General features: G+C 40.2%; 1 protein-coding gene across 12 annotated transcripts in view; it reads right to left on the bottom strand.

The window, feature by feature from the left end:
• MAGI2 (membrane associated guanylate kinase, WW and PDZ domain containing 2) overlaps positions 1-17,312 on the bottom strand; it is a 1,116,388-nt gene that overhangs the window by 73,988 nt on the left and 1,025,088 nt on the right. For all 12 annotated transcript variants that reach the window (XM_050936782.1, XM_050936783.1, XM_050936784.1 and 9 more), the window contains 2 exons: positions 9,096-9,288; positions 3,800-4,048 (listed from right to left, as the gene is read on the bottom strand). In XM_050936782.1, coding sequence (XP_050792739.1) covers positions 3,800-4,048; positions 9,096-9,288 — 442 coding nt within the window. The remainder of the gene's footprint in view (positions 1-3,799; positions 4,049-9,095; positions 9,289-17,312) is intronic.

The following is a 17,312-nucleotide window of genomic DNA, read 5'->3' as shown; positions in this document are numbered from 1 at the left end:
AAACAAACAGCACCAAAGATAATTCTTATAAAGATTTTCATGAGAAAATGCAACTCAGATTATAAACTGCTTGGAACAAGAACCCTAGGTCTGATTCTGGGGTACACTGGTCCCTTCATGCCACCTTGCTGAGGCAAAGGGACTGTAACATAGGCCTAACTGGCTATACAGGAACAGCATAGTGGGAATCCTCCCTTGAGCCCTCATCATAAGGGATGTGATGGGGAAAAGGGATTTGACTGGAGCAGCTCTGGCTATTCCTGGTGCTAGAATGGTCCTTTAGGGCCTTGGGAAGCTAGATATAAATTACAAAAGCCTTCACGTTCTTCTAATTTACACTGGTCCCAGAATTAGGGTGCCACAAAAACATCTTTTCCTCACTGTTCTTGGGTCCTGTCCCAAATGCTGAGAGCTGAGAATCAGGGCTCATAGGCCTAACACCTGTGGCATTTGAATAATAATAATAATAACCATCATCATCACAAAATTAATAATTAATAACATGCTGCATTGCTATAGGTAAGGATACAATCTATTTGATCAATTTACAATAGAATGGCACTTAAAACTCACACTACTACATATGACCATGTAGTTCTTCCTCCAGGATCTACAGTAATTTGTTTGTTGTAGAAGAGAATTTTAACCGGGAATTAAGACTAAGGAGAATGTTATCATTGCACTATTAATGTTAAACATCCAAACGGTCAAACCTTACAGTCCAGTCTGACAGAGTGAAGAAAAAAATAAAGAAAAAACAGGTGCCAGAAAACCACAATAAAATGTAGAAAATATTCAGCCCCTTTATCACCCTGATGATTATGCCCAATAAGACTATTCCTTGGATTGTTCTTTTTCTAGGCACTGGCTCTCCCAATTGACCATAAAACACAGCACTTTATTTGAAAGAATAAAACTAGAGGCTATGTGACTATTAATGACTATAAATAATGACTATTTGACACTACAGACTATTCTCTTCCTGACCTATTTCACTGAAGGGTTTTAATTCTATCTTGGTTGGCTTAAAATGAATATATTAACATTTTTACTGCATACATTTAAATATTGATCCAAGCCATGCTTTGTGTAATACTGTGGTATATCATCTAGTTAATACTTTCATACTGTTAGTACGCTTTGCACTCTTGCTCAAACCCGTTAATCACTTTGTCCAAATAAATATGTGGTGTAAAAAATGGATGGTTGCTAATGCTTCCCTATTAAAATTTTAGTGGATCTAAATGATTGGTAACCTGCTTCCATTACTGATTGGAGCGTTATCTTGTATCCTTTTCAGTTGTTTATTTCACCACAGTTTCAAGATCCTTTACTTAATCTAAGTATTGAAAGGGAATGTTTCTTTTCATTTTATCACTTGTGCACTTTTTTTTTAAAGGGACATGATCTGGGAACTGCTCAAATTCACAGAAATTTGATACAATTACTATTTTTATAAATTAATTTCTCATCTCAACATCTGACCCTCCTCTTCATTTACTCTTGAAGCGCTTCAATTAATGCCAAATTTCCAGTAGCGACGCATTTTTGTTCTAGGGAATTTGATCACTTTGACTCTGCTCTTTACTGTCTCTTGAAGGGTTGCATTTGAAATATTTCTCACTGCACTTCTGAGACTACGTTTCAATTAATTCTTTGTAATTAAAAATGTATTGTAATTAACTGTGTAGGATATATGTACATCAGTGCCCTCTACTGGATGGAATCAAGACGACTCTACTGTGGGTCATACACCCTATTACCTACAGGCAATTCTCCATTAACTCCAGTGACTAGTGACTTGGGTTTTGGAACAGGAGTATTGTTTTTTCCCATCTGCCACCATGAAGTTCCTATTAGCCATGATGCACAGCAAAGCAATAACTATGGAGTCATACCTGGCTGACTGGTTATTGTTTTGTTACAGTATTAATTTTGAGGATCCTACTGAATTTAACAAAAAAGTTAATTTGAGATAGTATGAAGAATGTTATAAATGCTTGGCCATGACATCTTGTGAATATACTTTGCATGGTCACTTTCCATTGTGAGATTATAGGACTCTTCCCAGTACTTTTTTACTTGCATTTATTTTATCAGATTGAAACAGATAAATACATTGTAGCGGCTCAAAAGGGAGGAACTGTCATTAATTTCCTCAGAAAACAGTTTTGGCAAGTGGGGGAAAAAGTTCAGATGGGCCTTCTGGACACAGAGAAAGGGCTCAGTTTAGTCTGCAACCCACAAAGTAGGTAGCAAATATTCTCATGGTGCTTGCTTTTTAGAAGTATTAAGAATCCACAATTTCACTTGAACTCCATGAAAGCTACAGGTGCTGATCACCTAGGAAAGTGAGACCCCTGCCAGGGGCTTCTCGCATACAAGGGCACAATGTTAAGTCACCATCACAACAGCTCTGGAGGCAGAAGCTGGGCTATGATCACTAATGGTCTGATTCTGCTACCCTTTTCGCACTGAATAGTCCCATTGATTACAGAAATCAGCCCCTCCTTATCTCTCTCCACCACAAAGCATTCCAGTAGCTTGAGCAATATCCTATTAGGCAGGTTCAGTAAAGTGTTTGTGAAGAGTCCATTTTTATTGCATATGTCCTATGCTTTGTATCTGGCATTAATAAATGTCATTATAATTCTATGACACTATGCTGTATTAATAACAATAGGGCCAGATTCTCAGCTGGAGTGAATTGGTATAATTCTGGATCTATGGTATTTGACATTTGATTAGCAGCAAAGAATCCTGTGGCACCTTATAGACTAACAGATGTTTTGGAGCATGAGCTTTCGTGGGTGAATACCCACTTTGTCAGATGCATGTCATCTGATGAAGTGGGTATTCACCCACGAAAGCTCATGCTCCAAAACATCTGTTAGTCTATAAGGTGCCACAGGATTCTTTGCTGCTTTTACAGATCCAGACTAACATGGCTACCCCTCTGATATTTGACATTTGATTAGAATCTATCCCATAATAGGTGGCTCTGGGAGGGCTAGAGCTCTTTGAATCCTATTATTTGGGCAGATAAATGAGTATTTGAGACAAAGCTGTTCTCCATGTCCACTGAAGCAGGACAGGAAATAATGGGCTTAATCTGCAGTAAGGGAGATTTAGGTTTAAATTCTGGAATAGGCATCCAAGGAGGGGTGAGGAATCACCACCACTGGAGATTTTTAAGAACAGGTTGGCAAACACCTGTCAGGTATGGTCTAGGTATGCTTGGTCCTGCCTGAGGGCAGAGGGCTGGACTTCGTGTCTTCTCAAGGTCCTTTCCATCCCTACATTTCTATGACTCCTAACCCCAAAGGATGGAATAACCTTTCTTCCTATGCATAACATGGCAGGGAGACTGTTCCCCAGGGAAGCAACTCTGAGTGTCTCTTAGGGCTTGTCTACACTACCTCTTAAGTCGATGTAAGTTATGTAACTTAGGGGCATGAGAAAAGCAACTTCCTGAACGATGTAAGTTACGTGGACTTAAAGTGGTGTCTACACCACGCTATGTCGGCAGGACACGCTGTCCTGCTGACGTAGCCTACGCCTCTCGCTGAGGCAGAATAATAATGTTGACAGGAAAGCGGTCTCCCGTCGACATACCAATCATCACCAGGTGTGCTACGTTGCTGGAGCTGCGCCGAGGTAGCGTGGTAGTGAAGACAAGCCCTAGAACTACACGCTGTGCTGCCAGACAAGTGACAAACATATACGGTATTAGGTGTCTGATTTTTTCACTACATGCAAACTTGAAGAAACAACAGGTGGTAGGTAGGACTTTACTTACTTATTGTAGATCCAGATTCAGGTCTGTTCAAAGAGCTGATGATAACGAAGCCAAACCCTTCATTTTCTTTCCGGTGGATGACAACGTCACTGGTTTGTAAGCTGTGTGAAGTAAAGCCCTCTGGTGGTGTAGCATTACTACTAGATGCAGCATGATTACTGTTAGCATAAGCAGCATAGTCACTTCTAGGAGAACTGTGGTGTGTAGACACTGAACCTGGGCTTCTGCCATTTTCTGGGCAAGGGTCTCCTAAAATATAAATCATATAAGTATTACAGTTTAACTTGTTCAGTGACTTAATCAGTTACTTACCTTTGCTAATGCAACATGAATACAACTGACTGTTTATACTAAAGAACGGAACTGGAATCTACCTGATTATGCAAAGTATTCAAGGGAAATCAGATAAAAGCAAACATAAACACAAACTCCTATTCTGCTCCACAGAGAAATGAGGAATCTTTTGTAAGAAACAATACAAAGCTGTACAGCAAAGAAAGTTAACAAGAACTATTCGGTTAGCTGATCTGTCATCTAGGGAGAAAACTGGCTGTTTAATCCAATACTAAATTATTTTCTTCGGATTAAAAGAATTTAAGCAGGCAGCTAATACAGAGTAATTTGGATTAGCTTTATAATTTTCCTCTTATAGATTGATTAGCATACTCAAAAGATGTTTATGGAGTGGAGGAGCAATATAATGAAAAATAATCACAACTAATTATTCTGTTGCTGCCTCCATAGTTACAGTGCTCATTTAGAAGTTTTAAAGATGCTCTTACATGCAGAGTTAAAATGATCAAAAGTGAAAATGAAGTCCATTAACCTTTCAGCTATGGCTTTATAATTTGTAAAAGCAGAGAGGAAGAGAAATTTTGTGGGATTACGCACTTCCTCTACAAACATTGCTGGCAGTCAGTAACTGTAAATAATCAAGTGACGCTTGTACATGGAAAGAAATGAACCCATATTCATTGCAGACCTTTTGTTTCAGATGAATCATACCTTTCACAGTTTAAATATAGTAGTTTCAGATAAATATACAATGGATGTTTTCTGTCCCTAGCAGTAATAGTGGTGCAGTCATACTACAAAATATCTGACAAGCTTCACATTCCCCCCACCCCCAAAAGAGTTTACAAGTTAAAACTTCCAAGTCTGAAATCTATTTTCTGAATAAAATAAGCAGGATCCAAGGACAAGCTGTTATTTTCTCAGGCAGGTCCTTAAACAGTCCTTGTGCAACTTTGAAATAGAGTGATTAGGGAGAGTAATGAGGAAGAAAACCAAACAATTATTGTGCCACTACATTAGAATACCAATCTCCAAGAGTTATTGGACCCAATCTGCAACTAAATGCCATAGTCAAAGACAAGAGAGATCACATTTTCTGGCTGTCATGTTTTAGAAAGTTGACTCTGTATACGTATACTGTGTATGTCAGTATGGCTACAACAAAAAGAAAATGATCTTACTGCCCTGCATTATCAGGAGCGGGCTTTGTTATAAACGAATGCCAGAGATTCCCATTAACTACACAAAAAGTAGAAAAATGGAGGAAGAGCAAATTTTAGATGGCTATTCAATTTTCTTCTCTTTATTCTGAAACATATGCATCAGAATTTTTTTTTTTGCTTGCTCTGCCTGCAAAGAAATGGCATTTTAATTTCTATTTCCTCTGAAACATTACTTTTTTCTAACCAAGCAGGTTTCAGGAGCTCAAGTTTGGTAATTCTTTACCTCAGTTTTTGAGAAAGAGGACATCTAAGATTCTGAAACAGAGCTGTGCAAAATAGTTACATCAAATCTCAAGCCCATTTGGATGACATTTTCTAACCCCAGCCTGTGCTAGCAAATGGTTTGTGCGGAGGGGCTGAGGTTGTCTGCCCATTTCAGAAGCTAGTTAACCTCATTTCTATCCTACCTCCTAGCAAAATCCTTGAAAACATAGAAAGAAACAAGGAGTGATGGCCTTGAAACTTGGAGGTGAGGGGTTCCCCTTGGAGGCTAGCATTTTTCTAAAACCTGTGAACCAAACTGCTAGGCTCTGTTTGAAACCTGAACCCAGTGAGGTTTGCACAGCCCTAGTATTGACTCTGTAGTTTGAGAGTGTGTGTATTGGGACCATCTGAGGATGTCTTTTCTTCCGAAGGCCTTTCCTCTATGTCTGATCCCTTTATCACTCAGTATTGCCTAAGACTTGTTCTTTTTTCACTCTTTATTGTCTTTTTCTTTCTTCTTTCCTTTCTTTCTTTCTTTGAGGAAGGCAAGCTTTCTAATCACTTCTGTGCCTGATTTCCACAACCCCAAAGTCATTCACAGTCAGGACATGAACAGATCAACCCAAGAAAGTACAAACATATGTGTAAATGTCAATTTTTAAAAATACCAATTCAAAATTAACCTTTCCTTTGTTATGTAAGGCTCCACCTTTTTTAAAAAAAAGAATGATTTCTTTCTATGGTTTTCTTTTCAAAATTTAGTTTTCTTTACATTTTACCTGCACATTTCTGACTGTTGCTTATATTAAGAATATTTTAACTATGGCATATTGAAGGGCATATTCTCCTCTCAGTGAAGCTGGTATAACCCCCCTGACTACAATGAAATTGCATTAGTTTAATTTAGATTAGAATCTGATCCATTGCATAGAAAAAAGAATAGAAAAGTCACATTAACTTGAAATTGGATATACAGTAAATTAGGTTCTAATTCTGCAAGCTACATGTGGGAAGACTATTATTCCTGCATGTTATAACTTGCAGGATTGTGACCTTAATATTATGCATCAGTATGAAAATAAAGAATAACAAAGCTGCAAGACTAGTAAAAATTGCAGGAAAAATGTTTCTGCAAATCTAGTATTTGTTGTAAAAATTTTTTGACAGCAATATAAGGAAAACCCAAGTTCTCCCTATTGCACATGCTCAGAACTGAGAACTTCATTTTAACCCTATCAGCCTTAGGTGAGGATGTATGCCAGTACCTTTGTACTGATTTTGTATTTTTCAGTTCATGTAAATAATGCTACATTTTTGTTTAAAGACAACATTCAATACATCACATCAATCTAAACACTTGCATAGCTTCATAAGCAGTTAAACAATGAGTCATACACTATATTTCTCAGTGTGTCACTATCAAGGCTAAAGAATAATTCAGGATGTTTTACTAGCTTGGTTCAATTTCCGTGTCAGGAATCCTGTGTGACTAATAGAAACTCTTAAAAGTTCCTTACATACTGTAAGGCAAGCAGCCACAAAGGATGATAACTATGTTGTCTGTACTAACTCCTGTAATTATTATTCTTGCCTACAGTCCAGTTTCCACAGAGGCTGATAAAATTTATTAATCCTTAGGAAACTAATGAATCCCCCATGTGTTCAATATTTTACCTTGGTAACTGGCCATTTTCCTAGGGTTTGGGGAGCTCCTAGGGGGCGTTGAGCCAGGTTGGAGGGAAGATTTCTGGCTGCAGGATTCTAGAGCGGTTAACAGAAAAAAGTCAGTCCCAAGATAGGGAAGATTGACAGTGACCTGACAGCATGCCAGAGATGGGGAATGGGGACTATGAACAACAATAAGTGGGTTAGGAGCATGAGGTTGCTGACCTGCTGAGCATGAGGTTGCTGACCTGCTGAGGGAGGGGAAGGCAAAGGCTAAGGAGATAGAGCAGGGAAAGAGGAAGGGCTCTTGGTGGATGGAGAGGGAGAAGACAGAAGAGGCCGATGACATGTTTACTAATTTCTGATCCCTCATTAAAGTGCCCCAATGATGAGCCTGTTCTAAGGGTTATATTAGATTATTAAACTTCATTCACATGAGCAAAGAGTTTAACTGAATGAAAACAGATTTGCTCATTAAAAACTTTTGTTAAATAGATGCTGCCAGGAGATATTTAGAAAAAGTCTCCTTCTCTGTGTTACCAATTACACCTTAGATCATGGGGGGCCAACCTGAGCCTGAGAAGGAGCCAGAATTTACCAATGTACATTGCCAAAGAACCACAGTAATACATCAGCAGCCCTCCATGAGCTTCGACCCCCGGCTTCCAGTGCCTCCCGCCCATTCGCAGCCCCTTCGATCAGCACCTCCCCCTCATTTCCCGCACCTCCCAATCAACAGTTTTGTGGTGTGTGGGAGGCTCTGGGGGGGAGGTGAAGGAGCGAGGGCATGGCAGGCTCAGGGGAGGGGGCAGGAAGGGGTGGAGTAGGACAGGGCCTGTGGCAGAGCCAGGGGTTGAGCAATGGACACTCTCCGGCACATTGGAAAGTTGGTGCCTGTAGCTCCAGCCCTGGAGTCTGTGCCTTTACAAGGAGCCACATATTAACTTCTGAAGAGCTGCATGTGGCTCCGGAGCCACAGGTTGGCCACCTCTGCCTTACATGATCAAGACTGAGAGAATTTAAAATGTTTCATTTGCTGTATGCAGTGTTGTTGTAGCTGTATCAGTCCCAGGATATTACAAAGACAAAGTGGAGGAGGTAATATCTTTTATTGGACTAACTTCTGCTGGTGAGAGACAAGCTTTTGAGCTACTCTCTTAGTACCTTTCCCAGACCTGAAGACGAGCTCTGTGTAGCTCGAAAGCTCATCTCTGTCACCAACAGAAGTTGGTCAAATACAAGATATTACCTCACCTATCTTGTCTTTCTAATTTGCTTTACACTATTAATTCTGTTTGTTTATCTTCTGCACGTTTTGCTTGGAAAGGGAAACCAGATTGCCCTGTTTCTAGTCATTATTTAGATAGCACTAAAAGACTTGAGATAGCTTCCTTTGAAGACAGTGGCAGAACTCCCATTAACTTCAGTGGCAGCAGGACTGGGCTCAGAGCATGTCAAAGCAACGGAAGGAATTCCTGCCCTTAAGAGTTTATAATCTGCAAGCCGTTTCCAGCTTGCTTTACTAACACCCATGACTTCAGTGAGATCACTCAGATGAGCAATATAAGCACCCTTTGGTCCTAAAATGGCACAAGTAGAGACAATACAGGAGAACACAGTATGGAACAAACACAGAGTCACTCATGATCATTACAGGAGGATTGTCACTATTACTTCCTGGTTCTCTAGGAAAGAGGCACAATACTGCAATATTTGCCTCACAAATACTGCCAGGGAATGTTGAAGGACAAATGTTTTCCAAGACTTAATTCTTTAAATAAAAAAAAATATAATAAAGTTAGTTTTTGTTCAAACTTTTTCTTTAAAAAAAAAGCATTACCTAAATTACCGCCCCCTTTATTGACAGCCTTTGGTTAGTTTTTCCACATTTCCCTTTTTTATTAACATACCTATAGATAGCACCTTTCTTCTCACAGTAAGATTCACTTGCCCATTTCGGGCTGCATTATGCATGAGATCAATCACATATCGGTGGGTTTTGCCAGCCACTGGGATCCCATCTACATACACCAACTCATCACCAGGATGTAGACGACCATCTCTGTCTGCAGAGCCCATTGCAATTACTGCTCCAATCAGAATCTAGATAGTGAAACAAATGGGAATGTTAAATATATTCAGGGTGTTGCTGGTGGTTCACTGAGTAGCAATTTTTCCCTTTCAGTTAAAATTTAAATAATGCTACCACAAGGCATTGGGTGGCACTGTGCTTCTGCTCTTTAAATGAGAACCAAAACCCTGATCACTCAGGATCATTTAAAGATGCCATTCTGTTTTCCATAAGAGATGGGGTGATAAACCTGAGAATTCTACCATTACTGCAACATTGGCCAACTACACTTTAAATCTTTAAATCAAGATTGTACGTCTAAGGGCTTGTCTATACTTACGGCTATATTGGCATTGCTATGATTGATGCAGCGGCGTTGAATTAGCAGGTCTGGTGAAGATCTGCTAAGTCAATGGCAGAGCGCTCTCCTGTTGGCTCCAGTACTCCACTTCCCCAAGGGAAGTCGGTGGGAGAGCATCTCCTGTCGACACATTGCAGTGTAGACACTGCAGTAAGTGGATCTAGCTATGTTGATTTCGGTTACATTATTCACATAACTGAAGTAGTGTAACTTAGATCGATTTACCGCAGTAGCATAAACAAGGCCTAAGAGAGCTACTGTAGTTTGACAACAAGCTATTGGGTTTGATGCAGGAATTACTGGGTGAAGTTCTATGGGCTGTGTTATGCAGGAAGTCAAACTAGATCAATGGTCCCCAACGCGGTGCCCGCGGGCGCCATGGAGCCCACCGTGGCATCTATGTGCACTTGCCTATTGAGAAGGGAGTGCCTCACTGCCGAGGAGTGTGGCCGCCAGACAAGCAGCTGCTGAAACGCCACTGAGACGTGGCAATGTCAAGAAGCATCATCACTGAAATGCTGCTGCTTCTTGGCAGCGACGCTTCTCGGCAGCATTTCAACGGCTGCTTGTCCAGTAGTCACCTCTTCAACGGTTAGTTGTCCAGCACCCGCCACACTGAAAGGTTGGGGACCACTGAACTAGATGAACATAATGGTTGCTCTAGGCCATCAAATATGTGAATTTATATTCTGTCCACCTATGTTCCCTGATTGCTGTGTTCTGTAAAATAGTTTGATATATTTAATCTCAAAGATGTTTACCTGAATTTCAGTAGTGAGTTGAAATGATCCCTAGTTAGCAAACTACTTTGGGATCCTTTGGTAAGAAAGTTGCTGTATGAGGCATTTCTGCTGATAAAAAACAGTTAAGGAGTAACTGATTGGCAAAAAGAGAAGAAGAGGACAAATGTTAATTTTTCCTGTGCAGATGGAGTTTTTAGATGGAGGACATGCTCAAATGTACATTTAAAATCAACTTGTTTTAGACAGATGAACCCAGTAAAAAGGAACATTCAGTGATTTCTAATGAATTTTTCCAGACATATATTTTTTTCCATGACACATTTGGGATAAAAATCAAGCTTAAATCAAACAAAACCTGAATTCCCTGAAAAGATTTGTATGTTTAAATTATTTGCAAAGTTATTTCCTGATTTTCATTTCTTTCGTTTAGGTTTTTGGTAAACAAAGAATGATGGGTTCACATGGAAAAGTAGCCACGTGAGGTATCTGCTTAAGAGTTAACACAACCTGAGGCTGTATTAACTCTTGAGCAGTGCCCTCTTTAGATAATAAGGGAGAGAAGCCTGCAAGGGAACTTGTACACATGAAGAACAGCTGCAAGGGGCAGAAGGTGGTGCAGAGGCATAGGATGAGTGTCTCTAAATGGGTGGTCTTGGCCTCTGATGGATACACAGAGGTCTGAAGGGGCCTGGAAGTAAACCTCTGCAAACCTAATGGAAGAGCTTTCAGAGGAAACTTCATGTGGGAACTTTGCAGAATATTTTCTCTCTCTCTGGCCTTCCCCAGGCTGCAATCTTTTGCTTCCAAAATGTGGGGTGGGGGAGCCACAGCTTTCTCCTTCTTTCTGATGTTCTTAGATACTGTTTAAGTAGTGCCAAGCAGAGTTACCAGAGATTTTCTTTTGAAATACTCCATTCTGTGCTTCAAAAGGCTGAAAGAATATACCTCAAAAGGTTTGGATACTATTTTGTGCAAAACCCAGCTATAAAATATACATTTATGCTCCTTTACTGGACAACAAAAAGCAACCCCAGGCTGCACTGAGATAGATTCGCACAAAGTATTCTCAAAACATTTTGATTCTGTGTCTCTACTGAGTAAAGATTTGTAGCTAGTTATCTAAAACAGAAATATCTATGAACTCACCGTAGCATGGCAGATTTTTAACGGGAAACCTTGCTCCTTGGTTTGTATACTGAATATATTTCATAGATTCATAGATTCTAGGACTGGAAGGGACCTCGAGAGGTCATTGAGTCCAGTCCCCCTCCCTCATGGCAGGATCAAATACTGTCTAGACAATCCCTGATAGACATTTATCTAATCTACTCTTAAATATCTCCAGAGATGGAGATTCCACAACCTCCCTAGGCAATTTATTCCAGTGTTTAACTACCCTGACAGTTAGGAACTTTTTCCTAATGTCCAACCTAAACCTCCCTTGCTGCAGTTTAAGCCCATTGCTTCTTGTTCTATCCTTAAAGGCTAGTTTTCTCCCTCCTCCTTATGACACCCTTTTAGATACCTGAAAACTGCTATCATGTCCCCTCTCAGTCTTCTCTTTTCCAAACTAAACAAACCCAATTCTTTCAGCCTTCCTTCATAGGTCATGTTCTCAAGACCTTTAATCATTCTTGTTGCTCTTCTCTGGACCCTCTCCAGTTTTTCCACATCTTTCTTAAAATGCGGTGCCCAGAACTGGACACTATACTCCAGCTGAGGCCTGACCAGCACAGAGTAGACCGGAAGAATGACTTCTCCTGTCTTACTCACAACACACCTGTTAATGCATCCCAGAATCATGTTTGCTTTTTTTGCAACAGCATCACACTGTTGACTCATATTTGGCTTGTGGTTCACTAGAACCTCTAGATCTCTTTCTGCTGTACTCCTTCCTAGACAGTCTCTTCCCATTTTGTATGTGTGAAACTGATTTTTCCTTCCTAAGTGGAGCACTTTGCATTTGTCTTTGTTAAACTTCATCCTGTTTACCTCAGACCACTTCTCCAATTTGTCCAGATCATTTTGAATTATGACCCTGTCCTCCAAAGCAGTTGCAATCTCTCCCAGTTTGGTATCATCTGCAAACTTAATAAGTGTACTTTCTATGCCAATATCTAAGTTGTTGAAGATATTAAACAGAGACAGTCCCAAAGCAGACCCCTGTGGAACCCCACTTGTTATACCTTTCCAGCAAGATTGAGAACCATTAATAACTACTCTCTGAGTATGGTTATCCAGCCAGTTATGCACTCATCTTATAGTAGCCCCATCTAAATTGTATTTGCCTAGTTTATCAATAAGAATATCTAGGCAAATACAATTTACATGGGGCTACTATTTCATTTGCTTTAAATCTGATTCTATGCAGATAAAGCACTGAACAGTATCTTGAAGGCAGTTGCACAGTAAGCAGAGGTTTTCGCTGAGCTATCCACATTAGTTTAGAATTAGAAGTATGGAAAATGATTTATTCCAGTGTGCGTTACCTTGTGTGGCAGAGCTCTGACCTTGCTCCATAGATCCTGCGCTTCTAGGCAGTTTATGCTAGCCTCAGTGGCTCACTGTGACCCTCCACATAGCCCTTCTCTCTCTAGGGCCAGGGTTACAGTCTACTGAGCCCTTTTCATCATAGGCCTGCAAGGAGGTTGGTGAGAGAACACCCATGGTCTCTGTTCAGACCCCTGTCCTGACAGGGACCTGACTTTCCCTCCCAGGAGATGTTCCTGTAGTGGTGGGTTGGGGGGAACCCAGGCTTGTTCTCTACTCTGGGTTCCGGCCCAGGGACCCTAATGGTAGCAGTTGTTGGCAGCCAACCTTTCACTGCCAGAGTTGCTGCATTTACCTGGGCCACTTCCCCACAGCTCTCTTGCTTCTCCCTTCTTCACCCTTATCTTAGGGCTCCTTTAACGATAGTCTGAGGGTGTCTTCAGTAACCAGCCCTTCAGCTGCACTTTCCTCGCCTCTGGCTCCTTGGCTCTTCCCTGTCTGACTGGAGTGGGCCCTTCAGCAGGGCCTTAATTAAAGTCAGGTGGTCACATTAACTGAATGGCCTTACCTGACTCTTTGCAGATTAATTAGAGTCAGGTGTTCTCATTAGCCTGGAGCAGCCCCTGCTCTGGTCAGTCAGGGAACAGAAAACTGTTAATCCAGTGGCCAGTATATCTGCCTTCTGCTTTTCTGCTGTACCCAACTGGTCTGGGTCTATCACACTTGCTTTTGTCAATGTGGTATTTCATCTGCCATTGCAGTGGTCCACCTAGCTTTTTAAAGTTCCTCTCACACTCGTAATAGTCTTTTCTAGTCTTGACTATGCTAAATAATGTTGTCTCTTCTGAAAATTTTGCTACTCTTTGTTCATTCCCTTTCAGATCATTAATACATTTAAGCTCCAATCCTGCAATTCACTGTGCCCATCTAACCCACTGCTCAGTGACCAGTCCTCTGCCACGAATGATACACAGAAGGATACGATTCTTTTACTGGCCGCAGTTACAGGGGTGGACAGGGGTCTTTAGCTCAAGCTGTAGCAACTCAGGCGTTTAGCTATAGATATCCCTAGTTCAGTCCCTGGTGTGTCAGCCAAGATGGCAGCCATTACAGCTGTTTACTTCAATGGGGCTCTGCACAGGTGCGCTGCTTCACCTGCGTGCACTGAATGCTGGGCTTGGGTTGCTTAAAAAAAGTCACATTCTGACATAACGGGAGCCATATGCAATAACATGGATCCTCGTTTAGAACCTAGAGATGACCCACTGTAAACATTTTGCTATGTTGAAAATCAATAATTTATTCTTTCTCTTTGTTTTGTGTGTTTTATTTAGTGTCTCTCACCTCACGACTACTTAATTTCCTTAATAGTTATAAACTCTGCAAACAGAAAACAAACTGAAAAATATCAAGCATTTAATGACTTTTCAGAATGAGACTGACTGGAATATCTGCGGGGGCAGTCTGACAAAATTATCGGAGATAAGAGATGGATCACAGAGAAAACCATTAATTTCAGCTATTGCTTGATGGTAATAAAATTTACTTTGAAACAATCTCCCAAATGTTGACCTATTGCGATTAACAGTATTTGTGAGAGAGTGTTTTGGCCTAGTGGTCTGAGAATAAATTAGGAGCCAGAAATTCCTAGCAGCTAACCCCTGCTTTGCCACTAAGTCCCGCTGTGATTATTTTTTTTGGCACATCATTTCGCCTCTCTCTCATTTTCCACATCTGTAAATGGCTACTTCATAGATTCCTTGTACAGTTTAATTAAATAACATATGTAAAGTGAAGTTGAAGAGGAAAAGTGCTTAGTATTATCCACTTCACTGATGGGTTCATGATGCTGAGTTCAAGTTGTATGAATGCATCCAAAATATTTTCCCTGTCTGGAAAAGTACTAAATATCTTAGTGCCTTTAGTAGGGTTCTGAGTACGGTGGACAATTTAAGAATATCTGGCCACATTCATCGATGGTTCACTAGAGTAAGTTAGCCACAATATGGGGTATGTGTGTCTGGAGTGTGTAACTGTTACAGTTCACTGGCAGTAGAAGCATATCTTAAACTCCTTGCTAGTTACTGGCAGATGTGGTACATGCATATAGGGGTATGGTCTTGGATACTGATATTTGGAGTTGACACTGATTGGAGTTGGCGTAGTTGGTATCTAGCAGAGGTGTCTACATGTAATTCCTCCTCTCTACTTTAAAGAGTCTTTGTGCTCACAAGCAAGCAAAGTGGAGTACTCCAATCCTATCTGTTCTTTCAAAATACTAGTGTCAAATGGATTATACACCTGAAGCAAACTCTGTTACGGTCCTACTAACCTGTTCGCATCATCACTTTAAAAAACTTTATGCGGAATTTGTTTTTTACAGAAACTTATTCCCTTATGCTGAGGAATCTAATACTCCTTTTTAGAAACAAAACCACGAAGACAAAAGGCAATTAAAGTCTCGTTTTGTTCTCTGTTACCTGAGCACACAGCAGGAAAACTGAAAAAAAACATTTCAAAGTATCTCACTGCTTGCTTCATGGGAAGTGAGGGGGTTTGCAGGACAAACATAAGCTGTGCCTCTCCTTGTTTAGAGGTGAGAGGCATGGGTGGGTGCAGTTGAGCTGTGAATGGGGGAGAAGGGAACAGCAAAGGAGAGAAAAATTAGATTTGAAATATGTTTTATTATGAATGCAAATTATGCAGAAACGGTGTGTCTTCTTCACAAATGCTGAGTTTGTATGATGAAAACAGAAGACAAACATCCTGGACAGCATGGAATTTGAGTGTTGTTTGTATGATGACATTTTCTCTAGGTAATAGATCAATATTTTAAAAGCTCCTAAGCTTTGTTTCAAAAATAACTTTGACATTGAGAAGACTTAAGTCCTAATGACTTTCAATGAGACTTAGGCTCCTAAATTGCTTTTAAAAATGGAATTTAGACTTTCAGTTCACTAGGGTGCTTTTTGAAAATTTCTCCCCAATGTATTTATGCCAAAATATGGTCTCTGTGTTTGTCAGTATATGGTGTATTGCTTTTAGAATACGATGTATATAATTCAATATACAGAAGGCACCCTTAAAATGTCAATATTTCTCACATTTATTAATATTTAATTTCTTCACACAAAGCGCAGTTACCCTGTGAAACTTGTTGCCAGGGGATGTTGTGAAGGCCCTAACTATAACTGGATTCAAAAAAGGGTTAGATAAGTTCTTGGAGGATAGCTCCATCAATGGCTATTAGTCAAGACGGTCAGGGACACAACCCCATGCTCTGGTTGTCCCTAAGTCTCTGACTGCCAGAAGCTGGAACTGGAGGACAGGAGATGGATCACTCAGTAGCTGCCCTATTCTGTTCATTCCCTCTGAAGTATCCGGCAGCAGGCACTATTGGAAAACAGGATAATGGGCTAGATGTATCATTGGTCTGACCTAGCATGGCCATTATTATGTTCTTATCAATACTTGCTCCATAGTGGTAAATGTGATAATACACTTATTTCTTATTTGAAATATAGTAAATAATTTTGGTTTCTCAGATACCACCACAGGACAAGTGTTAACATTTTAATGGCTATCATTTTAGTTTGTATGGATTTGAATAAATGACATGTAAATCTATCAAATTATATTTAGATTTTTCTAAGAAGCATGTCACTGTTGTATACAAGCAACATAGAATAAATAGTTGGTTATGGTATATCGTTTTATCTATATAGGTTTGGGATCACTACATCAGTCTTGAGTGGCAAAGCTACGACTGAGTCATGCAGGTCACTCCAAATAGGTTCCATTAAAAAGAAATCATATGCCCCACCACCCAATCATATACTGAATATATGCCACACATTTTACAAAAAAGGATATTAAAAGGTTTTAGAGAATTTTTAAAATTGTATGTGTGTTCTGTTTTGTGTATTGAGTGCAAGGGACTGGACTAGTAGACCTCCTGAGGTCCCTTCCAGTCCTATGATTCTATGAATCCTCCACCTGTAAAGCCAATGAGTCCAATAATTATGTCATTATTTAAGGTTTTGAGGCCTTGCAAGGCTAGAAGCACATGCTGGATGCCCTTTGGAAAGGTGGGGATGTCCCCTTCCCTGTGGCATAAATCTCCCATTTCCATGCCTGATGCATCAGAAGTTATTGGTTCTTAAACCTGTCACTGGTACAGAATGAAATGGCCTGGGCCTTAGACCAGGTAACATTTTTGGGGAAATTTAATATTGAGGTAGAAAAAAGGAAACCATTCTCTAGGCGGTTTATATTTTTTATTGTTTTTATTTAGAAAAGGCATCTATTTGAAGCTGCTCAGAAATGTTGAATTTAGAAAAAAATCGAGGTGGAAGTGGATTAGTGCACAGGGAGCAAGTGAAGTGGTCAAAGGAATGAGTTCATGGCAATTTATCACGTAGGCAGCAATTCTGTGTCCATGGTACATATTTTAATATACTCT

The sequence above is a fragment of the Gopherus flavomarginatus genome, chromosome 1 (assembly GCF_025201925.1).
Source record: "Gopherus flavomarginatus isolate rGopFla2 chromosome 1, rGopFla2.mat.asm, whole genome shotgun sequence".
In the NCBI taxonomy this organism is placed as follows: Eukaryota; Metazoa; Chordata; order Testudines; family Testudinidae; genus Gopherus; species Gopherus flavomarginatus.
Note: the sequence above shows the minus strand (reverse complement) of the source record. Positions and strands in the feature narration are given on the sequence as shown.